General features: G+C 45.1%; 1 protein-coding gene across 2 annotated transcripts; it reads right to left on the reverse strand.

Annotated features, from left to right (window-relative positions):
- Positions 1-887: 887 nt before the first annotated feature.
- PM20D1 (peptidase M20 domain containing 1) lies at positions 888-27,362 on the reverse strand. 2 transcript variants are annotated; one of them, XR_010442872.1, is made up of 14 exons: positions 27,167-27,362; positions 25,408-25,494; positions 24,287-24,519; positions 22,504-22,590; positions 18,412-18,545; positions 17,515-17,634; positions 16,676-16,751; positions 16,090-16,151; positions 15,775-15,853; positions 14,691-14,762; positions 8,391-8,559; positions 6,273-6,372; positions 2,345-2,935; positions 894-1,512 (listed from the first exon to the last, which is right to left on the reverse strand). XR_010442872.1 is itself a non-coding variant. In XM_064733151.1 (13 exons), the coding sequence occupies exons 1-13, from the start codon at positions 27,360-27,362 to the stop codon at positions 2,806-2,808; spliced, it is 1,545 nt and encodes a 514-aa protein (XP_064589221.1). In that variant the 3' UTR covers positions 888-2,805. The 2 variants fall into 2 exon arrangements, 1 of the variants encoding a protein (XP_064589221.1); XM_064733151.1 differs by having other exon boundaries at positions 888-2,935.
- Between the last annotated feature and the right edge of the window lie 350 nt (positions 27,363-27,712).

Genomic DNA, 27,712 nt, shown 5'->3' on the forward strand with positions numbered 1-27,712 from the left:
TTACAACACAGAAGTTCTGGAGTACCTGAAAACAGAGTCAGGAATCAGTGGCAGCAGCCATGGGAGGGAACACTGAACTGGGAGAAACTGAAGGGCTTCACATTTTTCAAAATCAAGTTTTCAGAAGAACAAAGGAGAAGCACAAAGTGAGAAAAGAGAGGAGCAGACAACAGGGATTTAATTCCTTACTCAAAGCTGCAATCCCTTATTCTGACACACAGTAACACAGCACACCCTGAGTCAGGGAGGGAACAAAAATCAGCACTAAAATGATGGACAGGAAAGTTTTCAGCCCCTCCTCAATTACAACAACACAGAAGTTCTGGAGTACCTGAAAACAGAGTCAGAAATCAGTGCAGCCAAGGGAGCGAACAATGAACTGGGAGAAAGTGAAGGGCTTCACATTTTTCAAAATTAAGTTCTCAGAAGCACAAAGTGAGAAAAGAGAGGAGCAGACAAGAGGGATTTAAAGCTGCAATCCCTTATTCTGACACCCAGCTGTACAACACACCCTGAGTCACTGAGGGAACAAAAATCAGCACTAAAATGATGGACAGGAAAGTTTCAGCCCCTCCTCAGTTACAACAACACAGAAAATTCTGGATTACCTGAGAACAGAGTCAGAAATCAGTGCAGCCATGGGAGTGAACAATGAACTGGGAGAAACTGAAGGGTTTCACATTTTTCAAAATTAAGTTCTCAGAAGAGCAAAGGAGAAGCACAAAGTGAGAAAAGAGAGGAGCAGACAACAGGGATTTAATTCCTTACTCAAAGCTGCAATCCCTTATTCTGACACACAGTAACACAGCACACCCTGAGTCATGGAGGAAACAAAATCAGCACTAAAATGATGGACAGGAAGTTTCAGCCCCTCCTCAGTTCCCACAACACAGAAAGTTCTGGAGTACCTGAGAACAGTCAGGAATCAGTGGCAGCAGCCATGGGAGTGAACACTGAACTGGGACAAACTGAAGGGTTTCAAATCTTTCAAAATTAAGTTTTCAGAAGAGCAAAGGAGAAGCACAAAGTGAGAAAAGAGAGGAGCAGACAAGAGGGATTTAATTCCTTACTCAAAGCTGCAATCCCTTATTCTGACACCCAGCTGTACAACACACCCTGAGTCAGGGAGGGAACAAAATCAGCACTAAAATGATGGACAGGAAAGTTTCAGCCCCTCCTCAGTTACAACATAGAAAGTTCTGGATTACCTGAAAACAGAGTCAGGAATCAGTGGCAGCAGCCATGGGAGTGAACAATGAACTGGGAGAAACTGAAGGGTTTCACATCTTTCAAAATTAAGTTTTCAGAAGAGCAAAGGAGAAGCACAAAGTGAGAAAAGAGATGAGCAGACAAGAGAGATTTAATTTCTTATTTAAAGCTGCAATCCCTTATTCTGACACACAGTAACACAGCACACCCTGAGTCAGGGAGGGAACAAAAATCAGCACTAAAATGATGGACAGGAAAGTTTTCAGCACCTCCTCAGTTACAACATAGAAAGTTCTGGAGTACCTGAAAACAGAGTCAGGAATCAGTGACAGCAGCCAAGGGAGTGAACAATGAACTGGGAGAAACTGAAGGGCTTCAAATCTTTCAAAATTAAGTTTTCAGAAGAACAAAGTGAGAAAAGAGAGGAGCAGACAAGAGGGATTTAAAGCTGCAATCCCTTATTCTGACACCCAGCTGTACAACACACCCTGAGTCACGGAGGGAACAAAAATCAGCACTAAAATGATGGACAGGAAAGTTTCAGCCCCTCCTCAGTTACAACACAGAAAGTTCTGGATTACCTGAGAACAGAGTCAGGAATCAGTGGCAGCAGCCATGGGAGTGAACACTGAACTGGGAGAAACTAAAAGGTTTCAAATCTTTTAAAATTAAGTTCTCAGAAGAACCAAGTGAGAAAAGAGAGGAGCAGACAAGAGGGATTTAAAGCTGCAATCCCTTATTCTGACACCCAGCTGTACAACACACCCTGAGTCAAGGAGGGAAAATAATAACCACTAAAATGATGGACAGCAAAGTTTCAGCCCCTCCTCAGTTACAACACAGAAGTTCTGGAGTACCTGAGAACAGAGTCAGGAATCAGTGGCAGCAGCCATGGGAGTGAACAATGAACTGGGAGAAACTGAAAGGTTTCACATCTTTCAAAATTAAGTTTTCAGAAGAACAAAGTGAGAAAAGAGAGGAGCAGACAAGAGGGATTTAAAGCTGCAATCCCTTATTCTGACACACAGTAACACAACACACCCTGAGTCATGGAGGGAACAAAAATCAGCACTAAAATGATGGACAGCAAAGTTTCAGCCCCTCCTCAGTTACAACATAGAAAGTTCTGGATTACCTGAGAACAGAGTCAGGAATCAGTGCAGCCAAGGGAGAATCCCCTGGGAAGCAGCAGCAGTGCAAGAACCCCTCAGTGTGGCTGCACCAGTGACAGGAACCCTCTGAGCACACCACAAACCCTCCCTGTGGGCTTCTGGAAAAATCCATTCACCATCCAAAAGGAGTTTGTCAAAGCACACAGGGTGAGTGACTGCTGGGTATAGCTCAGATTTTTAGTGGTTACCAATTTCAGAGGTTTAAAGAGCTGAAAATAATTAGTGCTGCACATCAGAGCAGAAATCAGGGTTAGCTGTTGTATTTGGCCACGTTCCTATCACACAACCTGCACTTTTCCCATCTCTATGTAAACCACAATATAAAAAAACCCCCAAATTCCAAAAGTGCATCTTCAGGCCCTGTCCCAGAGTCCACCTGCAAAATTAAAAATATTAAAAAATAGCTGCTCCTCCCAAAATCCTCTCAGAGCTCGTGGGAGCTGGCGTGGGGCTCTGGAAGGGTCTCAATGTCACAGTTCTTGATCAGCTCAAACAGGAACTCCACCTGCTTCTCATAATTCTCAATGGAGATTCTCTCATTCAAGCCATGGATCCTGAAAGAAAAAGGATATTTTTTAGGTTAGGTGGGATTTCTGACACAATTGCACAAAGCCAGCAGCTCCTTGCTTGGCTGTTGGCTTCATAAAGAAAAACAGAAAAATGCAGCAATGCAGCCCAAAAACTGCAGTGTAACCAAGAGAAAAATCACAGAAATATAGCCCAAAAATTGCACTGTAACCAACAGAAATAGAGACCAAAAACTGCACTGTAATCAACAGAAAAATGCAGCAATATAGCCCAAAAACTGCAGTGTAACCAAGAGAAAAATCACAGAAATACAGCCCAAAAACTGCACTGTAACCAAGAGAAAAATCACAGAAATATATCCCAAAAACTGCACTGTGACCAACAGAAATAGAGACCAAAAACTGCACTGTAACCAACAAAAAAACCATAGAAATACAGCCCAAAAATTGCAGTGTAACCAATAGAAAAATCACAGAAATATATCCCAAAAACTGCACTGTAACCAAGAGAAAAACATAGAAATATAGCCCAAAAACTGCACTGTAACCAAGAGAAAAACACAGAAATATAGCCCAAAAACTGCACTGTAACCAACAGAAATAGAGACCAAAAACTGCAGTGTAACCAAGAGAAAAACATAGAAATATAGACCAAAAACTGCACTGTAACCAACAAAAAAACCATAGAAATACAGTCCAAAAATTGCAGTGTAACCAATAGAAAAATCACAGAAATATATCCCAAAAACTGCACTGTAACCAACAGAAATAGAGACCAAAAACTGCACTGTAACCAACAGAAATAGAGACCAAAAACTGCACTGTAACCAACAAAAAAACCATAGAAATACAGCCCAAAAATTGCAGTGTAACCAACAGAAAAATCACAGAAATATAGCCCAAAAACTGCACTGTAACCAACAGAAATAGAGACCAAAAACTGCAGTGTAACCAAGAGAAAAACACAGAAATATAGCCCAAAAACTGCACTGTAACCAAGAGAAAAACACAGAAATATAGCCCAAAAACTGCACTGTAACCAACAGAAAAACACAGCAATATATTCCAAAAACTGCACTGTAATCAACAAAAAACCCACAGAAATATATCCCAAAAACTGCAGTGTGACCAACAGAAATAGAGACCAAAAATTGCAGTGTAACCAATAGAAAAATCACAGAAATATATCCCAAAAACTGCACTGTAATCAACAGAAAAATGCAGCAATATAGCCCAAAAACTGCACTGTAACCAAGAGAAAAATCACAGAAATATATCCCAAAAACTGCACTGTAACCAACAGAAATAGAGACCAGTGTAACCAAGAGAAAAACAGAGCAATATAGCCCAAAAACTGCACTGTAACCAACAGAAAAACACAGAAATATATTCCAAAAACTGCACTGTAACCAACAGAAATAGAGACCAAAAACTGCAGTGTAACCAAGAGAAAAACACAGCAATATAGCCAAAAAACTGCCCTGTAACCAACAGAAAAACCATAGAAATTGCAGTGTAACCACTAGAAAAATCACAGAAATATATCCCAAAAACTGCACTGTAACCAACAGAAATACAGACCAAAACCTGCACTGTAACCAATAGAAAAATCACAGAAATATAGCCCAAAAACTGCAGTGTAACCAACAGAAAAACAGAAGTATAGACCAAAAACTGCACCGTAACCAACCCAAATGTTCTGATTCAAAGGCTCAGAGCTCAACAGCTAATTTTGGAAAAAAATCTAAAAATCTAATCTTGAAAAAATCCATTTCTTGGCTATTCCTGTACAGCCAGAACACTCCACTCCTGCATCATCTGCACCTCCATAAAATGAGAAATCTAAATAAGCAAACAATCCCTTGCATGGTGATGTTGTTATCACATCACTTCAGGAAATTTCAAATCAATCTGCAGGACAAGGCCAACTACCAGAACAGCACACAAAGGATGCAAAGCACCACAGAACCAAACCCCTCAATGTGTCCTGCCTGAATTTGAAGGAATAAAAAGCCAGCTGCCACAATCCCAAGGTCATTTCCATGCCCAAATCTGCAGGAAATGGGTTTATTCTGTGTTGGAATCTTCACTGCAGTGTTGTTCTGCTCCATTCTCTGCAGCACAACCCTTCCTGTCTTCTCAGGGGCTCCTCCTGGGCTCTCCACCCACCCCTATTTATTTCTGTTACCTTCATGAGCTACAGCTGCTGCCCAACTAAGGGCATATATGAATATATGTTGTATTGTAGTGTGGGAGCAACTCAGACCCACACTACAACACAACATATATTCAGGCCCCCACATTTCCCCCCTTTACTTTTAGCAATTATACAATTACAATATACATAGAGTTCCAGCTCTCAGGCTGCCACAGCTCTCGGCTGTCTTTAAACACACACACAAATCCCTGGATGCTCCAAGGCTCTTTTCCTTAAGGCTCTCTGCTGTTACAGCTCAATTCAAAGGCCATGTTATGTTCTACAGTCCCAGCTCTCAGGCTGCCAGGGGGATTCCACACCTTCTCTCGATGTTTGGCTGCGTGTTCTTCCTCACACAGGGTCACCAGTTGTTGTGATCTTCACTGCAGTGTTGTTCTGCTCCATTCTCTGCAGCACAGCCCTTCCTGTCTTCTCAGGGGCTCCTGACCCACCCCTATTTATTCCCAGTTACCTTCATGAGCCACAGCTGCTGCCCAACCAAGGACTTTGCAGCTGTGCCTCATTTGGAGCAACTCAGACCCACACTACAATACAACATATATTCAGGCCCCCACATTTCCCCCCTTTTCTTTTAGCAATTATACAATTACAATATACATAGAGTTCCAGCTCTCAGCTGCCTTTAAACACATACATAGAATATACATATCCCTATGAAGTCCCAGCTCTCAGCTGTCTTTAAACACACACACAAATCCCTGGATGTTCCAAGGCTCTTTTCCTTAAGGCCATATTCTTACAGCTTTCTGCTGTTACAGCTCAATTCAAAGGCCATGTTATGTTCTGAAGTCCCAGCTCTCAGCTGCCACAGCTCTCGGCTGTCCAGGGCATTCCACACCTTCTCTCGATGTTTGGCTGCGTGTTCTTCCTCACACAGGGTCACCAGTTGTTGTGATCTTCACTGCAGTGTTGTTCTGCTCCATTCTCTGCAGCACAGCCCTTCCTGTCTTCCCTCCTGAGCTCTCCACCCACCCCTATTTATTCCCAGTTACCTTCATGAGCCACAGCTGCTGCCCAAGGAAGGACTTTGCAGCTGTGCCTCGTTTGGACCCACACAATCTCACAACACAACATCTATTCAGGCCCCACAATGCTGCTCATGGATCTCCTCTGTGCCTGGGCCCAGCCCAGTGCAGAGCTCAGTACCTGGGCAGATCATCCTGGGCCAGCAGCAGAGGGTTGAACCTGTAAATGGCCTTGGTGACGTTGCTGAAGTGCCGGCTGTCCGTGTTCCCGATGCACGTGCCTGCAAAACAGAGCTCAGCTTTGCTTCTGCTGCCATCAAAGACTGAAGGTCTAAAAATCCCATCTTAGAAAAATCAGTTTAGAAAATTAATGTAATGACTTCACTGAACCATTGCTGCTAAATCTGAAGGAGATGGAGAATTCAGATTAATTCACACACTACAATGGGTAAAATATGCTGGGCTGACCTCAGTGGCTGCAGTGTGGAATATTTGGAATAATGGATGTACACACAAGCATGCACTTGTTAACTTTTCTAACTTGCTGCAAGTCTGCTTCAGTCTCCACTAAACTGCTGCAAGGTTCATAACTCTATTAAATGGGAAAATCATTTACATTCTGCATCCCTGTGTGAGAATCTGTATTTCCTCAAAAGCTTGAATCCAGATATACAGGTAGATATGCACATAAAGACAGGGGAGGAACAAGTGAGGTGCAGAAAGTGCCCCACCTTTGCCCAGGAGAGAGGAAAAGCAAATTATAACAGTCCTGCACCAAAAGCATCACTGGGAACAGTGACTGGTGCGGGCTGGAGAGCAGTGTGTCCTTCAGGAGCTGAACACACAGCTCAGCACAGGAATGCTTTGACACAACCTCCCCAAAAATGCAAACTTCCCCAAAAATGCAAACTGCAAACTTTCCTCAAAAATGCAAACTTCAAACTTTCCTCAAAAATGCAAACTTCAAACCTCCCCAAAAACGCAAACCTCCCCAAAAATGCAAACTTCAAACTTCAACCTCCCCAAAAATGCAAACTTCAAACTTCCCCAAAAACACAAACCTCCCCAAAAATGCAAACTTCAAACTTTACTAAGAATGCAAACCTCCCCAAAAATGCAAACTTCAAACTTCCCCAAAAATGCAAACTTCAAACTTCCCCAAAAACACAAACCTCCCCAAAAATGCAAACTTCAAACTTTACTAAGAATGCAAACCTCCCCAAAAATGCAAACTTCAAACTTCCCCAAAAAATGCAAACCTCAAACTTTGCAAATATGCAAACCTCAAACTCCCCAAAAATGCAAACTTCAAACTTCCAAAAAAATGCAAATTTCAGCCTCCCCAAAAATGCAAACTGCAAACCTTCCAAAATGCAAACTTCAAACTTCAACCTCCCCAAAAATGCAAACTTCCCCAAAAATGCAAACTTCAAACTTTACTAAAAATGCAAACTTCAAACTCCCCAAAAATGCAAACTTCCCCAAAAATGCAAATATGCAAACCTCAAACTTTGCCAAAAATGCAAACTTCAACCTCCCCGAAAATGCAAACTTCAAACTTCCCAAAAATGCAAACTTCAACCTCCCCAAAAATGCAAACTTCAAACTTCCAAAAAAATGCAAACTTCAAACTTCAACCTCCCCAAAAATGCAAACTTCAAACTTCCAAAAAAATGCAAACTTCAACCTCCCCAAAAATGCAAACTTCAAACTTCCCCAAAAATGCAAATATGCAAACCTCAAACTTTGCCAAAAATGCAAACTTCAACCTCCCCAAAAATGCAAACTTCAAACTCCCCAAAAATGCAAACTTCAAATTTCCAAAAAAATGCAAACTGCAAACTTCTCCAAAAATGCAAACTTCAAACTTCCCCAAAAATGCAAACTTCAAATTTCAGCCCAACAACTGCAGAGCTGGGAAGGATCTGCAGACAGGGAAGGGGCTGGGATCATAAGGAACAATGCAGAAAAGCAGGAATGGCTTTGGCAGCTATGAAAATAAAAGAAGAACTGAAGCAAGACCTCCTCCTCTCCCTCCCAATTCCTTTCTTCCCTGAAGAGATCCCTTTGTCTGGGTAGAAAACCCAATTCAAGGCTCATTGTTTCTGGCAGCTTCCTGTTTGCTTTTTTTTACTTCCACTACTAAAAAACAACATTACAACTTTTCAAGCATGGAGAGGGAAGGGAATACAAAGAGGAAAAAGCAGCTGTTTCCAGCAGTTAACAGCTGGGGGGGAGGAGGACACAGCAAATGGAAAAGCAGCAGAGGAAACAAGAATCATCATGTGCCTGCTGTCACCTGGCACCACACTGTCAACATCTGGGAAAATGTCCAGGATGGTTTTTTGAAAAATGTGGATTGCAAATGTCTGCTGGTCCCAAGGGCTGATGGGCAGCGGGTCAAAGGCCTCCACCACGTCAATCTTCACTCTGTCATCAGCAATGGTGCTCCTGACTGCCTCCAGCACCTGGGGGTCAAACACACACACAAAAGGAGCACAAGAAATGAGAAATCAGCCCTCAGAGACATCTGCAGGTGTTCAGCTCTCCAGAAAACATCTGTCTGTGCACGGCCAGCTGTGGCAGCAAACACAGGCTGGAAGTGTGTGTCAGTTCCTCTTCTGACACTTCAGCTGGGTTCTTAAATCTGTCTCCAGGTGCTCCTGAAGTGCTTCAGGCCTGGCAGGCAGGAGCTCAGCCTGCTGCTCTGGGGGATTCTGGCACCCAAATAATCCAGAAAAAGCCTCAAGAGAGAGAAACTTCCAGCAAAGGCTTGGGGAGGGAAGAGATTTGTACTGACAGGGTTTCCCAGCTGCCCTGGGCTGGACAGGCCTGTCAGACACCCTGAGGTGTGCAAGGTCCCCAAACTGTCCCAGGTCACAAACCCATTCCATATCCCAGAGGATCCACATGCTCTGGGGCACAAAATATCCCAGAGGATTCACATGCTCTGGGGCACAAAATATCCCAGAGGATTCAGATTCCCTGGAGCACAAAAATATCCCAGAGGATCCACATTCCCTGGGCACAAAATATCCCAGAGGATCCACATTCCTGGGGCACAAAATATCCCAGAGGATCCATGTGCTCTGGGGCTCAAAATATCCCAGAGGATCCACATGCTCTGGGCACAAAATATCCCAGAGGATCCACATCCCTGGGTTATAAAATATCCCAGAGGATCCACATTCCTGGGTTATAAAATATCCCAGAGGATCCACAATCCCTGGGCACAAAATATCCCAGAGAATCCACGTGCTCTGGGCACAAAATATCCCAGAGGATCCACATTCCCTGGGGCACAAAATATCCCAGAAGATCCACATGTTTAGGGGCACAAAATATCCCAGAGGATCCACAATCCCTGGGGCACAAAATATCCCAAAGGATCCACTTTCCTGGGCACAAAATATCCCAGAGGATCCACTTTCCTGGGGCACAAAATATCCCAAAGGATCCACTTTCCTGGGGCACAAAATATCCCAGAGGATCCACAATCCCTGGGCACAAAATATCCCAGAGGATCCATTTGCTCTGGGGCACAAAATATCCCAGAGGATCCACAATCCCTGGGTTATAAAATATCCCAGAGGATCCACATTCCCTGGGTTATAAAATATCCCAGAGGATCCATTTGCTTTGGGGCACAAAATATCCCAGAGGATCCATTTCCCTGGGGCACAAAATATCCCAGAGGATCCACATTCCCTGAGCACAAAATATCCCACAGGATCCATGTGCTCTGGGCACAAAATATCCCAGAGGATCCACAATCCCTGGGCACAAAATATCCCAGAGGATCCATGTGCTCTGGGCACAAAATATCCCACAGGATCCACATTCCCTGGGGCACAAAATATCCCAGAGGATCCACATTCCTGGGGCACAAAATATCCCAGAGGATCCACTTTCCTGGGTTATAAAATATCCCAGAGATCCACATGCTTTGGGCACAAAATATCCCAGAGGATCCACATTCCCTGGAGTACAAAATATCCCAGAGGATCCACAATCCCTGGGCACAAAATATCCCAGAGGATCCACATCCCTGGGTTATAAAATATCCCAGAGGATCCACATTCCTGGGCACAAAATATCCCAGAGGATCCACATTCCCTGGGTTATAAAATATCCCAGAAGATCCACATGCTCTGGGCACAAAATATCCCAGAGGATCCATTTCCCTGGGGCACAAAATATCCCAGATTCCCTGGGGCACAAAATATCCCAGAGATCCACATGCTTTGGGCACAAAATATCCCACAGGATCCACAATCCCTGGGGCAGAAAATATCCCAGAGGATCCACAATCCCTGGGCACAAAATATCCCAGAGATCCACATGCTCTGGGGCACAAAATATCCCAGAGGATCCACATTCCCTGGGGCACAAAATATCCCAGAGGATCCACATTCCTGGGGCACAAAATATCCCAGAGGATCCACAATCCCTGAGCACAAAATATCCCAGAGATGCACATGTTTTGGGCACAAAATATCCCAAAGGATCCACTTTCCTGGGTTATAAAATATCCCAGAGGATCCACATGCTTTGGGGCACAAAATATCCCAGAGGATCCACATTCCCTGGGTTATAAAATATCCCAGAGGATCCACATGCTTTGGGCACAAAATATCCCAGAGGATCCATTTGCTATGGGCACAAAATATCCCAGAGGATCCACATGCTTTGGGGCACAAAATATCCCAGAGGATCCACAATCCCTGGGTTATAAAATATCCCAGAGGATCCACATTCCTGGGGCACAAAATATCCCAGAGGATCCACAATCCCTGGGTTATAAAATATCCCAGAGGATCCACATGCTTTGGGCACAAAATATCCCAAAGGATCCACAATCCCTGGGGCACAAAATATCCCAAAGGATCCACTTTCCTGGGTTATAAAATATCCCAGAGGATCCACTTTCCTGGGGCACAAAATATCCCAGAGGATCCACTTTCCTGGGTTATAAAATATCCCAGAGGATCCACATTCCTGGGCACAAAATATCCCAGAGGATCCATGTTTCCTGGGGCACAAAACACCCCAGAGGATTCAGATTCCCTTGGGCACAAAATATCCCAGAGGATCCACATTCCTGGGGCACAAAATATCCCAAAGGATCCACTTTCCTGGGTTATAAAATATCCCAGAGGATCCACTTTCCTGGGGCACAAAATATCCCAGATGATCCACATGCTTTGGGCACAAAATATCCCAGAGGATCCACATTCCTGGGTTATAAAATATCCCAGAGGATCCACATGTTCTGGGCACAAAATATCCCAGAGGATCCACAATCCCTGGGCACAAAATATCCCAGAGGATCCACATTCCCTGGGGCACAAAATATCCCAGAGGATCCACATGCTTTGGGGCACAAAATATCCCAGAGGATCCACAATCCCTGGGCACAAAATATCCCAGAGGATCCACTTTCCTGGGGCACAAAATATCCCAGAGGATCCACTTTCCTGGGGCACAAAATATCCCAGAGGATCCACATTCCCTGGGTTATAAAATATCCCAGAGGATCCACAATCTCTGGGCACAAAATATCCCAGAGGATCCACGTGCTTTGGGGCACAAAATATCCCAAAGGATCCATTTGCTCTGGGGCACAAAATATCCCAGAGATCCACATGTTTTGGGCACAAAATATCCCAGAGGATCCACATTCCCTGGGCACAAAATATCCCAGAGGATCCACATTCCCTGGGCACAAAATATCCCAGAGGATCCACATGTTTTGGGCACAAAATATCCCAGAGGATCCACAATCCCTGGGCACAAAATATCCCAGAGGATCCACTTTCCTGGGCACAAAATATCCCAGAGGATCACAATCCCTGGGCACAAAATATCCCAGAGGATCCACATTCCCTGGGGACAAAATATCCCAGAGGATCCACATTCCTGGGCACAAAATATCCCAGAGGATCCATGTCCTGGGCACAAAATATCCCAGAGGATCCACTTTCCTGGGGCACAAAATATCCCAGAGGATCCATGTGCTCTGGGCACAAAATATCCCAGGGATCCATTTCCCTGGGGGCACAAAATATCCCAGAGGATCCACAATCCTGAGCACAAAATATCCCAGAGGATCCACATTCCCTGGGTTATAAAATATCCCAGAGGATCCATTTGCTCTGGGGCACAAAATATCCCAGAGGATCCACTTTCCTGGGGTACAAAATATCCCAGAGGATCCATTTGCTCTGGGGCACAAAATATCCCAGAGGATCCATGTGCTCTGGGCACAAAACATCCACAGGATCCACATTCCCTGGGGTACAAAATATCCCAAGGATCCATGTGCTCTGGGCACAAAATATCTCAGAGGATCCACATTCCCTGGGGCACAAAATATCCCAGAGGATCCACATCCTGGGTTATAAAATATCCCAGAGGATCCACATTCTGGGTAAAAATATCCCACAGGATCCACATTCTCTGGGCACAAAATATCCCAGAGGATCCACTTTCCTGGGGCACAAAATATCCCAGAGGATCCACAATCCTGGGGCACAAAATATCCCAGAGGATCCACATGCTCTGGGCACAAAATATCCCAGAGGATCCACATTCCTGGGGCACAAAATATCCCAGAGATCCACAATCCCTGGGGCACAAAATATCCCAGAGGATCCACATGTTTTGGGGCACAAAATATCCCAGAGGATCCATTTGCTATGGGCACAAAATATCCCAGAGGATCCACAATCCCTGGGCACAAAATATCCCAGAGGTCCACATGCTCTGGGCACAAAATATCCCAAAAGATCCATGTGTTCTGGGCACAAAATATCCCAGAGGATCCACATTCCTGGGCACAAAATATCCCAGAGGATTCACATTCCTGGGGCACAAAATATGCCAAAGGATCCACATGCCTGGGGCATAAAATATCCCAGAGGATCCACATTCCCTGGGCACAAAACATCCCTGAGGATCCACATGTTTTGGGCACAAAATATCCCAGAGGATCCATTTGCTTGGGCAAAAATTCCCAGAGGATCCACAATCCCTGGCTATAAATATCCCAGAGGACCATTCTATGGGACAAATATCCCAGGGATCCATTTCCGGGATAATTCCGGTCCAATTCCCGGGCTCAAAATATCCCAGAGGATCCACTTTCTGGCCAAAATATCCCAGAGGATCTCCCTGGGGACAATATCCGGACAACAAAATATCCCAGAGGATCCACATTCCTGGGCAAAAATATCCCAGAGGATCCCATTCCCTGGGACAAAATATCCCAGAGGATCCACATCCTGGGCATAAAATATCCCAGAGGATCACATTCCTGGGATCAAAATATCCAGAGGATCCACATGTTTTGGGCACAAAATATCCCAGAGGATCCATGTGCTCTGGGCACAAAATATCCCAGAGGATCCACATTCCTGGGTTATAAAATATCCCAGAGGATCCACTTTCCTGGGCACAAAATATCCCAGAGGATCCACAATCCCTGGGGCACAAAATATCCCAGAGGATCCACATTCCTGGGCAAAAATATCCCAGAGGATCACATCCCTTGGGCACAAAATATCCCAGAGGATCCACATGCTTTGGGCACAAAACATCCCACAGGATCCACACTCCTGAGGTACAAAATATCCCACAGGATCCACAATCCCTGGGTTATAAAATATCCCAGAGGATCCACAATCCCTGGGTACAAAATATCCCAGAGATCCACAATCCCTGGGGCACAAAATATCCCAGAGGATCCACAATCCCTGGGTATAAAATATCCCAGAGGATCCACAGTCCCTGGGTCACAAAATATCCCAGAGGATCCACATTCTGGAGCACAAAATATCCCAGAGGATCCACATTCCTGGGGCACAAAATATCCCAGAGGATCCATTGCTCTGGGCACAAAATATCCAGAGGATCCATGTTCCTGGGGCACAAAATATCCCAGAGGATCCATTTCCTGGGTAAAAATATCCCAGAGGATCCACATCCTGGAGCACAAAATATCCCAGAGATCCACATGCCTTGGGCACAAAATATCCCAAGAAGATCCATGTGTTCTGGCACAAAATATCCCAGAGGATCCACAATCCCTGGCGTTAAAAATATCCCAGAGGATCCACAATCCCTGGGCACAAAATATCCCAGAGGATCCACATTCCTGGGGCACAAAATATCCCAGAGGATCCACAATCCCTGGGTTAAAATATCCCAGAGGATCCATTCCCTGGGCACAAAATATCGCTAGAGATCAGCTTCCTGGGCACAAATATCCCAGGGATCCAATTCCTGGGCTATGAAATACCAGAGGATCACATTACCTGGGAAAAAATATCCAAGAGATCACATGTTTAAGGGGCAACAAATAAAAATCCACGAAAGATCAAACTGCTTCAACATGCTGGGCAATTCAGGATCAGTGCTCCGTGTAAAAATCCCAGAGGATCACATCTGTCTATTAAAATTAAATCCCATTACCCGAGGATCCACATTCCTGGGCACAAAAATATCCCAGAGGATCCACAATCCCTGGGTTATAAAATATCCCAGAGGATCCATGTGCTCTGGGCACAAAGGCTGAGATCTGAGCTCTGCCCAGGGCTACCTCAGCAGCTGTCTCAGCTGAATGGATCCTGAAGTTCACTGTGGCTCTGGCAATGGAAGGGATGACATTCACCTGGAAAAAAAAAAGGTCAAAGTTTAAAAGGAAGTGAAAATCAGAATAAAATGCCAGCTGAAAACTCAGAACTGCTCAAACAATGGCAGGCCTCGGGTGCTCCAGTGTTTCCACCAAGTGTGATGTCTCTTAAACTGTAAATCCCATCTAAAATGCAGATAAATACACAAAGAAATAATTGTCAAATCAACAGAAATTAAGCTATTTGTTACTTCTCTAGAAGTTTTTATCTTGAGCTAAGCTCCCTCCCTTCAGAAAATTTATATTGAGAAATTCTGAAATTGGATTTTTTCAAGCCATATTTTCACCTCATTGTCACACTACACGCTTCATATTTAGGTACATATAAGTTGCTTAACAACTGATTTTTATTGAACACATAACTCTTCTTATCTACAGACTGAATATTTACAACTTTGTTAAACAAAACCATGTGCAATCTTTAGAAAAAAACCCCAAGGAGCCAGGGTGTCACTTCCCTCCTGGCCACTCCGTGTCACTGTTCAGCCACTGCATCCTTTCCTGCCCAGGGATGTTTTGCACTCCCAGATTTTTCAGGGACACACCAAACACAGCCTGGTCGTGTTTCAGGGCTCCAGGATTTTTGGACAGCTCCACCTCCTTATCAGGGCAGGATCTGGCTGTTATCTCTCAGTCCAAGGTGCACTTTTAACACACTTCAGGCAAACCCCAGAGCTGTGCTGCAGATGGCTGGGTCAGGGAGGTGTTTGTGACTGTGACAGTTTCAAAAATTGCCTCTGATACTTTGTAGGATTATGCAGAAACCCCATTTTCTGGTCTATGCTCAAATATTAACAATTTTAACAGAGGTGGACAGAGATCAGATAGTTCTGAAAGAGATTTTCAACTGATTTTCAAATCCAAGCCATATCTGAAGAATTAGACATCACACAGGTCCACACTGATCTTAGAAGTGAATATAAAAAGGTGGAAATTAAATGTCCTAATTGTCTCATCATAATTACATGGAGAAAAGCCCAAATGAAAGCACCTTGATTCCTGCATTAAACAGGGTGACTGCAGTGGTTGTTCGGATCAAGGCGTTGGTGGAAGGTTTCCAGGCAAGGACTCTGCAAAAATAGAAACAAACAAACACAATTTTTCAAATAACTTAAATATCACTAGAAATTAAACACCATCATTTCACAGCTGAATGATGGCTTATTCAATTAACAAAGTGGTTATTAACAGGAAACCACTGAATTATTTAAGCTATAAAAGAACTGATTTCCTGGCAAGATTAGAAATGGCTTCACCTTTTAAGGGTGAGAGGCTGGGGATGTTTATCAAGGATCTCTTTTCTTACCTGCTGACAATAGGTGAGAACAGCCACAAATTGCTCATGATGATGTTGAGAGGAAACTTGAACTAAAGGGAAAAAAACAAAAGCAAAAATCAGAAAGTTTTTATTTGTCAAGAGCATGGTGGAGTCACTTGAATATAGACAAAACAATTCCAGCAGGAACAATAATCTGGGAGAAAGGATAAAAAAGCTGTTTTATCTCTTTGCCTTTATATTTTGACAGTGCATAACCAAACCCACCTCTCCTGTCTCTCTGTACCACTGGAATATATTTGCCAGTTCTGCCTGGCACAACCACATGAAACTCAACCCAGCTTTTCCTGTCTCCAAAATGAGATTTTTGCACCTTCCTTGCAGAAAAGAATTTGAAGTGACACCTCCAATGCTCTCTTCCCTTTGCTCATCACACCAAACCCTTTGTGAATGTCACTCCAAGGCAAACAATCAATCCAGAACTGTGACCTGGGGCCTGACACATTATCTCCCCACAGAACCAAGAAAAACAGAAAGGATAAAAAAATTTTTCTACACAACTAAATTCTTCAATTTCTTATGGAAATTTGGGAATGAAACCTGGCTGGCTCCTCACCTCTGCTGCAAGGTGCTCCATGGTCATGAGCTCTGGGCCGTGGCCAAACAGGTTGGGCAAGGGATTCTGCTCCAGCCTACAAAACAAATTGTTCAAGTTTGCAACACTGAAAAGGTTAAAAAACAACTCTCTGGCTGCTGTTGCTCCAGAAGGATGTCAGGAATTTGATTTGTGAGATGTGTCTGTGTTATTGGAGATGCAATCACACTCTGCTCTCCTGGTAATGACTGCAAGCACAGCTCCACAGATTTCTGGGCATTCCAGTCATTTGAGAAAAATCATTTCTCAAAGATTTCCTTTGAGAAACAGCAGCAAAAATCCCAAAACCTGTCCTCATAAACACCTGGAAATCCAGAAAAATAGCACACAAATCTCACCAGCTCTGGACATACTCAGTCTTTCTAAAATATTTATTTCTTAGCCAATTTGGTATCTACACAGAGATGCAGAGAGGTGATTTCTGCAGTCACGTTATGACTCTGTTCTGTGTTCATTGGCTTGGAGAATTCCCAGCTGAGGTAGGAACAAATTCCAGAGAAATCCTGCCACCCAAACAAAGGAATCTCTGTTGCTGCAGAGGAAATCAGGGCAGACAGCATTTGTCTTGCTTTTAAAGAATGGGCTGACACTTGGAACAGCTGAAGATCTGCAGACACCTGGCAATTGTCCCTTGGCTGGGAGTTTCATTCCTGCCCTTCAAAGTGAGCTACAAACTACAATTTCAAATATACAACAGCAGTTTGAAAAAGACTCTGGACACAAATATTTCAAAAGTCACATATCAGTGGTTCAGGAGGTTTTTTGACTGTTTTTGGCATTGGTGACAGGGAAATTCTCACCTGGACATGGCTGCTGCCAGAATGCCAATACTTGTCTCCTTAGGGGGAAAGGATGAATGTCCTGGCTCCTTTTCCACTGTGAAGTTCAGTGTCATTGAACCTTTTTCTGTGACAGCAATCCTGGACAATGATAAATTAATCAACTAATTAACAAATAAATGACTAATGTCATTCCAAACACACACACACACAGGCTGTAGATAAAAACAACTCCTCTGCATAGTTTTAGTATGATAAAAACCACTCAAGCAGCAACAACAAATCATTAACACAGTGTTTAGATCTCTGCAGGGAATTGAAATGCTCAGAGGAACTTTGTGCCTCTGAGTGTGAGGGACAGCAGGAGAGGCTGAAGGTCCCTGCCTTGCACTTTGTGCCACTGCTGCAGCTCCAGCAGCACCAACACATCCTGTAGTGATATCAACAATGTCATTTAGCACTAATTAATGACTGCAAATTGTCACAGACATTTCTTCATAGAAATCCTTTCTTTGGGATTTCTCCTTCTTCTGGGAAGCAAAGCCCCAGAAGAAGAATGTAAACAATGGTTATCAGCTGCTGTGGAATGGAGCAGTGTCTCTGTGATTGGCTCATCTTCCTTGTGTACCATTAAAGGCCAATCACAGGAGCAGCTCAGGGACAGATTCCCTGGGCAAAGAACTTTGTTATTCATTCTTTCTATTCTATTCTTAGCATAGCTGCTCTCTGCAACCTCTCTTTTTCTTCCTTTTAGTATAGTTATAATGTATTATATATCTTATATGAATAAATCAGCCTTCTGATCAAGAAACAAGATTCTCGTCCTTCTCTCACCACAGTGACCGTCTAAAGTCGCTGTAATAGCAAATGAATCACATTCTGGTGTGAATTAATGAATAAAATAATCACAACTCTTACATGGCCACTGGTTTCTTCACCCCTGCAATGATGCCGTCCAGCACTGCACTCCCCTCGTCCAGCAGGAAGGAGAGTTTCACCCCTCTGGCTTCCAGCAGAGCTGCAATTCTCCTTGCTCCCTTCAGCCCAGACACCTGTGCAAAACAGCAGAGAAATGAGCACATCCAGCCAAAGCACTGGGAGGAAAGCTGGAAAGCACCTTGCTCTTGGCTACAGCACAAGGAATGCACGAAATCCCCTGGGGAACAGCTCCAGAGCAACATAAAAGAATCTTCCAGGAAAATTAATTGGAGATTGTTAATGGCCTGATAGCAGATGAATTTATAGCCATGATGAGGAGGGCATTTATTGATGAGTCACTGGCTGCTGCTTTCATTTTGATATCTGAGCTGTAAACTCACTGATTAGCAACTGCAGAGCTATTTATTTCATCTATTAATAATTCTTTGTCTTTATATTTGCCTAACCAAACCCACCTCTCCTGTCTCTCTGTACCACTGGAATATATTTGCCAGTTCTTCCTGAACATTTGGCACAACCACATGAAACTCAACCCAGCTTTTCCTGTCTCCAAAATAAGATTTTTTGCACCTTCCTTGCAGAAAAGAATTTGAAGTGACACCTCCAATGTTCTCTTCCCTTTGCTCATCACACCAAACCCTTTGTGAATCAGTGACTGCTGCTTTTATTTTGATATCTGAGCTGTAACACAGATTAGCAACTGCAGACCTATTTATTTCAACTATTTATAATTCTTTGCCTTTATATTTTGACAGTGCATAACCAAACCCACCTCTCCTGTCTCTCTGTACCACTGGAATATATTTGCCAGTTCTTCCTGAACATTTGGCACAACTACATGAAACTCAACCCAGCTTTTCCTGTCTCCAAAATAAGATTTTTGCACCTTCCTTGCAGAGAAGAATTTGAAGTGACACCTCCAATGTTCTCTTCCCTTTGCTCATCACACCAAACCCTTTGTGAATCAGTGACTGCTGCTTTTATTTTGATATCTGAGCTGTAACACAGATTAGCAACTGCAGACCTATTTATTTCAACTATTTATAATTCTTTGCCTTTATATTTTGACAGTGCATAACCAAACCCACCTCTCCTGTCTCTCTGTACCACTGGAATATATTTGCCAGTTCTGCCTGGCACAACCACATGAAACTCAACCCAGCTTTTCCTGTCTCCAAAATGAGATTTTTGCACCTTCCTTGCAGAAAAGAATTTGAAGTGACACCTCCAATGCTCTCTTCCCTTTGCTCATCACACCAAACCCTTTGTGAATGTCACTCCAAGGCAAACAATCAATCCAGAACTGTGACCTGGGGCCTGACACATTATCTCCCCACAGAACCAAGAAAAACAGGAAAGACCTTCCAGCTAAACAATGTTTCAAAATTAAGCCCTGTTACCTAGAGGAACAATGCAAACAGCCTGTTGTTGCAAGGAAAGGAAAGACAATCCTCCTCATGGTGGCCAATGCCAATAGAGAAGGAGTGGTGGGGTCTGGAATTCCAGAGAGGGATGAGAATCATGGCCCTAAATACTCAAATTATTTGTGTGGAGCACAAATGGGTTTGCACTTTGCAAACCAAATTCAGTTTGCACTGAACAGAGAGGGCAGAGAATCAGGACCCTAAACAGCCAAATTATTTGTGTAGAGCACAAATGGGTTTGCACTTTGCAAACCAAATTCAGTTTGCACTGAACAGAGAGGGCAGAGAATTGTACACTTAAACAGCCAAATTATTTGTGTAGAGCACAAATAGTTAGCAATTTAGGCCTCAATGAAAATTGAGATCTATTGGAGAAAGCAGAGCCAGCCCTCCCAAAGCAGGCTCCAAGTGAAAACAGCCCAAAATAAAATGCAATGAGGAGATGCTGGGTCCTGCCCCCACAATGAGGGGCTGCAAGGAGGGAAAACTGCACTGACCCAACCAAATCCCATCACAGGGAGAGGGGAAATGTTACAGTCAAGGACATTCAACAGGCAAGGAGGACAAAGCAAAGGCAGTGGGAATCAGCCTCAGCTCAAAATTTCCATAGGGCTTTCTAAGGAAAACCCCCAGCAGTGTGTGGTGGCAAGGAAAGGAAAGACAATACCTCCTCATGGTGGCCAACACAAAAGGAATGGTGGGGTCTGGAATTCCAGAGAGGGCAGAGAATCAAGGCCCTAAATAGCCAAATTATTTGTGTAGAGCACAAATAGTTTGCAATTGAGGCCTGCGCTGAAATGCTGTCAGGTTTGGCTGCAAGCTTTGGCAATACAATGAAAATTGAGATCTATTGGAGAAAGCAGAGCCAGCCCTCCCAAAGCAGGCTCCAAGTGAAAACAGCCCATAATAAAATGCAATGAGGAGATGCTGGGTCCTGCCCCTACAATGAGGAGCTGCAAGGAGGGAAAACTGCACTGACCCAACCAAATCCCATCACAGGGAGAGGGGAAATGTTACAGTCAAGGACATTCAACAGGCAAGGAGGACACAGCAAAGGGAGTGGGAATCAGCCTCAGCTCAAAATTCCTTAGGGCTTTCTAAGGAAAACCCTCAGGAGTGTGTGGTGGCAAGGAAAGGACAGACAATACCTCCTCATCATGGCCAACACAAAAGGAATGGTGGGGTCTGGAATTCCAGAGAGGGCAGAGAATCATGCCCCTAAACAGCCAAATTATTTGTGTAGAGCAGAAATGCAATGGAGGGTGTCACTTCAAATTCTTAGGGCTTTCTAAGGAAAACCCCCAGCAGTGTGTTGTGGCAAGGAAAGGACAGACAATACCTCCTCATGGTGGCCAACACAAAAGGAATGGTGGGGTCTGGAATTCCAGAGAGGGCAGAGAATCATGGCCCTCAACAGCCAAATTATTTGTGTAGAGCACAAATAGTTGCAAATTTAGGCCTGCACTGAAATGTTGTCAGGTTTGGCTGCAAGCTTTGGCAGTAGAATGAAAATGGAGATCCACTGGAGAAAGCAGAGCCAGCCCTCCCAAAGCAGGCTCCAAGTGAAAACAGCCCAAAATAAAATGCAATGAGGAGATGCTGGGTCCTGCCCCCACAATGAGGGAAAACTGCACTGACCCAACCAAATCCCATCACAGGGAGAGGGGAAATGTTACAGTCAAGGATTTTCAGCCCTTCAACAGGCAAGGAGGACACAGCAAAGGGAGTGGGAATCAGCCTCAGCTCAAAATTCCATAGGGCTTTCTAAGGAAAAACCCCCAGGAGTGTGTGGTGGCAAGGAAAGGAAAGACAATACCTCCTCATGGTGGCCAACACAAAAGGAATGGTGGGGTCTGGAATTCCAGAGAGGGCAGAGAATCATGGCCCTCAACAGCCAAATTATTTGTGTAGAGCACAAATAGTTTGCAATTGAGGCCTGCACTGAAATGTTGTCAGGTTTGGCTGCAAGCTTTGGCAATACAATGAAAATTGAGATCTATTGCAGAAAGCAGAGCCAGCCCTCCCAAAGCAGGCTCCAAGTGAAAACAGCCCATAATAAAATGCAATGAGGAGATGCTGGGTCCTGCCCCCACAATGAGGAGCTGCAAGGAGGGAAAACTGCACTGACCCAACCAAATCCCATCACAGGGAGAGGGGAAAATGTTACAGTCAAGGATTTTCAGCCCTTCAACAGGGAAGGAGGACACAGCAAAGGCAGTGGGAATCAGCCTCAGCTCAAAATTTCCATAGGGCTTTCTAAGGAAAAACCCTCAGGAGTGTGTGGTGGCAAGGAAAGGACAGACAATACCTCCTCATGGTGGCCAACACAAAAGGAGTGGTGGGGTCTGGAATTCCAGAGAGGGCAGAGAATCATGGCCCTAAATACCCAAATTATTTGCAATGGAGGGTGTCACTTCAAATTCTTAGGGCTTTCTAAGGAAAACCCCCAGCAGTGTGTTGTGGCAAGGAAAGGACAGACAATACCTCCTCATTGTGGCCAACACAAAAGGAATGGTGGGGTCTGGAATTCCAGAGAGGGCAGAGAATCATGGCCCTCAACAGCCAAATTATTTGTGTAGAGCAGAAATGCAATGGGCTAAGGAAAACCCCCAGGAGTGTGCTGTGGCAAGGAAAGGACAGCCAATACCTCCTCATCGTGGCCAATGCCAATGTAGAAGGAGCGCTGGGGTCGGTGATTCCTCCTAAGCAGGAACTCCAGAGCTTGCAGAATGCCCTGCAGGAAAAGCAGAACTGCTGAACCATCCCTGGGTGGAGATCAGGAGAATCAAATCAACAGAATGCAAAGTGATGGAAGAGAATTTGATGTTTTCACAGCCCTTGTGCTGTTCACTGCTAAGCTTTGATTCCTACAGCTCCCACTGGGATATTCCCATTCCCATTCCTTGGAAAAGTCCCTGCAGGGGTTTTGCTCAGTAATGCTGTGACAGGAGCCAGGGTAGGGACATAAAATCCAGAGCAGCCGGGTCAGGGACAAAGTGCACAGGAGCCCCCAGAGCCACAGGGAATTCCCTGTGCCTTGGACACTCCCAGGGATGAAGCAGCCACAGATTCTCTGGCCTAAAACTTTAACCTGGCATTTAACCCAATACATCTGTATGTGTGATTCTACTGATTCTTTGTGAGTTTTAACCCTCTTTTCTCCAGTAACAGTGAACAATGAATGAAAACACCCCATCTTTAGGAAAAACTTGGAATTATCCAAACTAGGAATCTATCCCTGATAAGGAGGGGTGAGAGAGACACAGCACAGAGAAGTCCAAGTGCCTTGGACACTCCCAGGGATGGGAAAACCATGGATCCTCTGCCATAAAAATTTAAACTGGCATTTAACCCAACACATCTGTATGTGTGATTCTCCTGATTCTTTGTGAGTTTTAACCCTCTTTTCTCCAGTAACAGTGAACAATGAGTGAAAACTCCATCTTTAGGAAAAACTTGGAATTTATCCCTGATAGAGAAGGGTGAGAGAGAGAGACACCACAGTGAATTCCAAGTGCCTTGGACACTCCCAGGGATGGGAAAACCACGGATCCTCTGCCATAAAACTTTAAACTGTCATTTAACCCAATACATCTGTATGTGTGATTCTACTGATTCTTTGTGAGTTTTAACCCTCTTTTCTCCAGTAACAGTGAACAATGAGTGAAAACACTCCATCTTTAGGAAAAACTTGGAATTTATCCTTGATGAGAGGGTGAGAGAGAGAGACACCACAGTGAATTCCAAGTGCCTTGGACACTCCCAGGGATGGGACAACCACAGATTCTCTGGCCTAAAACTTTAAACTGGCATTTAACCCAATACATCTGCATGAGTGAATATGACTCTCCTGATTCTTTGTGAGTTTTAACCCTCTTTTCTCCAGTAACAGTGAACAATGAGTGAAAACTTCCCATCTTTAGGAAAAACTTGGAATTATCCAAACCAGGAATTTATCCCTGACAGAAAGGAGTGAGAAAGAGACAGCACAGAGAATTCCCTGTGCCTTGGACACTCCCAGAGATGGGAAAACCATGGATTCTCTGGCCTAAAACTTTAACCTGGCATTTAACCCAATACATCTGCATGTGTAATTCTACTGATTCTTTGTGAGTTTTAACCATCTTTTCTTCAGTAACAGTGAACAATGAGTGAAAACACCCCATCTTTAGGAAAAACTTGGAATTTATCCCTGACAGAAAGAGGAGTGAGAAAGAGACACCACAGTGAACTCCAAGAGGATGAACAGTAAAACAATGAGTGAAAACACCCCATCTTTAGGAAAAACTTGGAATTTATCCAAACCAGGAATTTATCCCTGACAGAAAGGAACGAGACAGAGCCAGCACAGAGAATTCCAGAGGATGGGCAGCTCCCTCTGCCTTTGCCAGGCTGGGTCTGTGTGGAAGGACATCACCAGGCCCACGTACCATGGCAGAGTTTTTGTTGTCCAGCGTTCCTCGGCCGTAGATGAATCCCTGGTGCTCTGCAGCTGAGAAAGGAGGGAAATCCCAGCCCTCAGGGGGAGCAGGCACCACATCCATGTGTGCCAGCAGCATGTAGGGCAGCAGGCCAGGGGCTGAGCCCTGCACTGTAAACAGGTGGCTGTATTGGCCAACAGTTTCATGCTGGATGAACTTTGAAGAAAATACAGCTGGGAAGACTGTTAAAAAAAAATTAAAGACATATGTGAAAGAAAAATTAATAATGGCAAATTTTAGCATTATTGCATAGTTGTCAGGTAGGTAGCAGCAGGGGGGGTGGAAATAAGGAACTGTAAATCATCAGGAACTGTAAATAAGACTGGGCACAGAAGTTCTCACACTTCTACCAATCCATCTCATTTGGGATTTAAAAGTCACCTAAACAAAACCAGAATTCTTGTTCAGCAGTAGAATTTCTCACACTTTTACCAATCCATCTCACTTGGGATTTAAAAGTCACCTAAACAAAACCAAAATTCTTGTTCAGCAGTAGTTCTCACACTTCTACCAATCCATCTCATTTGGGATTTAAAAGTCTCCTAAACAAACCAAAATTCTTGTTGAGCAGTAGTTCTCACACTTTTACCAATCCATCTCATTTGGGATTTAAAAGTCTCCTAAACAAAACCAGAATTCTTGTTCAGCAGTAGAAGTTCTCACACTTTTACCAATCCATCTCATTTGGGATTTAAAAGTCACCTAAACAAAACCAAAATTCTTGTTCAGCAGTGCTGCAGCTCTTTTGCAGGGCACAATGAAGGAACTGCTAAAAATTAGGTTGAAGCAGCAGCAGTCATCCTCTTTTAATTTTTTTATGGCATTTAAGCATCTTAAGGATCAAAAGCATCATTACAAAAAGTTTTTTGAACCTTTTGAGGCCATTGATATCACTGCTACAGAGGGGACACGTGTGACATTTCTGACAGGAAATTTCTTCATTCATGTCTGACAGGACATTTCTTCAGGAAAAATATAAAAATCTCTTATATTCAGGAATGATACATGCTCCCTTCAATTTGTTTATGAAAACAGAGCAGCAGAAATCGCCAAGACTGAAAGCTCAGTACCTTTCCGAATGTAAGCCCCAAATTCTGCCATGGCAGTTGTGTTCAAATCCTCTGGAGACCAGGACACAGTTGGGATTTTAATGGCCCCTTCAAAGGAACACAGAACAGAAATCACTCAGCACCAAAACCAAACAAAGCACTTCAAAAGTGGAAGCACATTTATGTTCCTGAGAGGTTTTCCAGGCTTTAAACATCATTTCACAGCACAGCACGAGCTGCCATGATCAAAAAGAGAACTGATGTGCTTCAGCTGCAGCCACCAGCATTTCCTAACAGCTCAGCCAAGGCATCTCCCCAGACAACCTGACTCCACTTTTCATGCTGAAGTGCTGAATGATATCCTTAGAAATGCTCCTGGCCAGGAGCAGCTGAAATTTGCTTGGGTGAGCTGATTGCCCAGAGCCACAGGCTCCTCTGGCAGCTGGGTTGGCAGCCCAAGGCTCTTTCTCAAGAGTTAAGCAGCTTGTGATGGTTATTACACCTCCATAGTGCTTTATAAATTAACCTTTATAAACACACAGGGCTTTTGTTGGCCCTTCTGGTCTGCACTGTCATTTAAACAGGCTCTCCAACATCCAGTCCCTGTCCTGCACAACATGGAGCAACTCAGCCCCAGCTGCCTTCCCAAACAGCAGCTGCCAGCAGAGGTTATGGATTCTTCTGAGGTCGTGTGATTCATGAATTAGCACAAAAATCTATTGTGAGCCTTCATTTTCCCATTAGAGAAGAATGCAAACACAATTTGCTAGGCAATAAATCCTACAAACCAGCCAGGTATGAGGTTTACACACAGGGTTTTATCACTGGGTGCCAGATTGTGGTTTCCTGCACAGTGCCAGCCCTGCTGAGAGCTAAACCCCTCAAATGTTCTACGTCAGACAGCACAAAGAGCCCAGCACTGGGCACAGCAGTGGTGAGCAAGAACAAGAAAGGGAGAAAATCCCGACGGTGACTTATCCAGTGGACAAAGGGATGTCTGGAAACGCCTTCACAGGTGTCTGGCAAAATTCTGTGTGTACAAGCAGGAAACGGTGGAGAAAATCAACACAGGGCAAGAGTTGGCTCAGGAGAAGCACAGGATGGCTGAGGCTGGAAAATCCCTGTGGGATCATCGAGTCCAGACTGTGCCCGATCCCCACCCTGAGCACTCAGTGCCACCTCCAGGGATGGGCGCTCCAAACCCCCCTGGGCAGCCCCTTCCAGCCCTTTCCATGAGGAAATTCCTGCTGCTGTCCAACCTGAGCCTCCCCAGCCCAGCCTGAGGCCGTTCCCTCTCCTCCTGTCCCTGTTCCCTGGGATGAGATCCCAAATCCCCCCCGGCTGTGCCCTCCTGGCAGGGAGTTGTGCAGAGCCAGAAATTCCCCCTGAGCCTCCTTTGCTCCGGGCTGAGCCCCTGCCCAGCTCCCTCAGGACCCTCCAAACCCTGCCCAGCTCCCTCAGGACCCTCCAAACCCTTCCCAGCTCCCTCAGCTCCTCCATTCCCTTCCCAGCTCCCTCAGGTTTCTCCACTCCCTTCCCTGGACTCGTTCCAGCCCTTCCTGAACTGCAGTGCCCAGAGCTGAACAGGGCACTCGAGGCGTGGCCTCAGCAATGCCCAGCACAGATTTTTCAATCACTTCCTTAGTCCTTGCTGGCAGCCAACACCCGGTTCCTTCCAGGGAAAGCACCTGGGGAGCGGCTGCCTCCACACCCGCCCGCCGTGCCCTGGGTCCCCCCTCAGGAGGGGCGAGGGGGGCTCGCAGCGCTCGGGCCCCCTCACCTCGCAGCGCCTCCTTGAGCTCCCGCCGCTCGCTGGCGCTGAGGGCGGCAGTGCCGGTGCTCCGTGCCCACAGCCGCGGCACCCCGGCCGGGGCTCGCAGGACGAAGGCGCGGAGCAGGACGGCGGCCGCCAGCGCCAGCACCACCGAGCCCAGCGCCAGCAGCGCCACCGTCACCGCCCGCCGCCCGCCCGCCATCACTGACCGCCGCGCCCCCGCGGCTGATTGGCGTGATTGGGAGCCAATCGCCACCCGATCCGTCAGCATAGCGACCAATGGGATTGGGGCAGGGGCGGGATTAACCGGTTGCTCTCGCGGGGGCTGCTGGGAGATGTAGTTTGCAGCCCATGTGGGGGCGGCTGAGTGAGGATGATTAGGGAATGGTTTGCGTTGGAAAGGATCATAAATCCCATCTCATTCCATCCCTGCCCCGTCAGGGACACCTTCCACTGTCCCTGAGTCCTCCAAGCCCTTTCCAGCCTGGCCTTGTGCAATTCCAGGGGTGGGGCAGCCACAGCTGCACTGGGCACCCTGTGCCAGGGCCTGCC

Source organism: Zonotrichia leucophrys, chromosome 26 (genome assembly GCF_028769735.1).
Source record: "Zonotrichia leucophrys gambelii isolate GWCS_2022_RI chromosome 26, RI_Zleu_2.0, whole genome shotgun sequence".
Lineage (NCBI taxonomy): Eukaryota > Metazoa > Chordata > Aves > Passeriformes > Passerellidae > Zonotrichia > Zonotrichia leucophrys.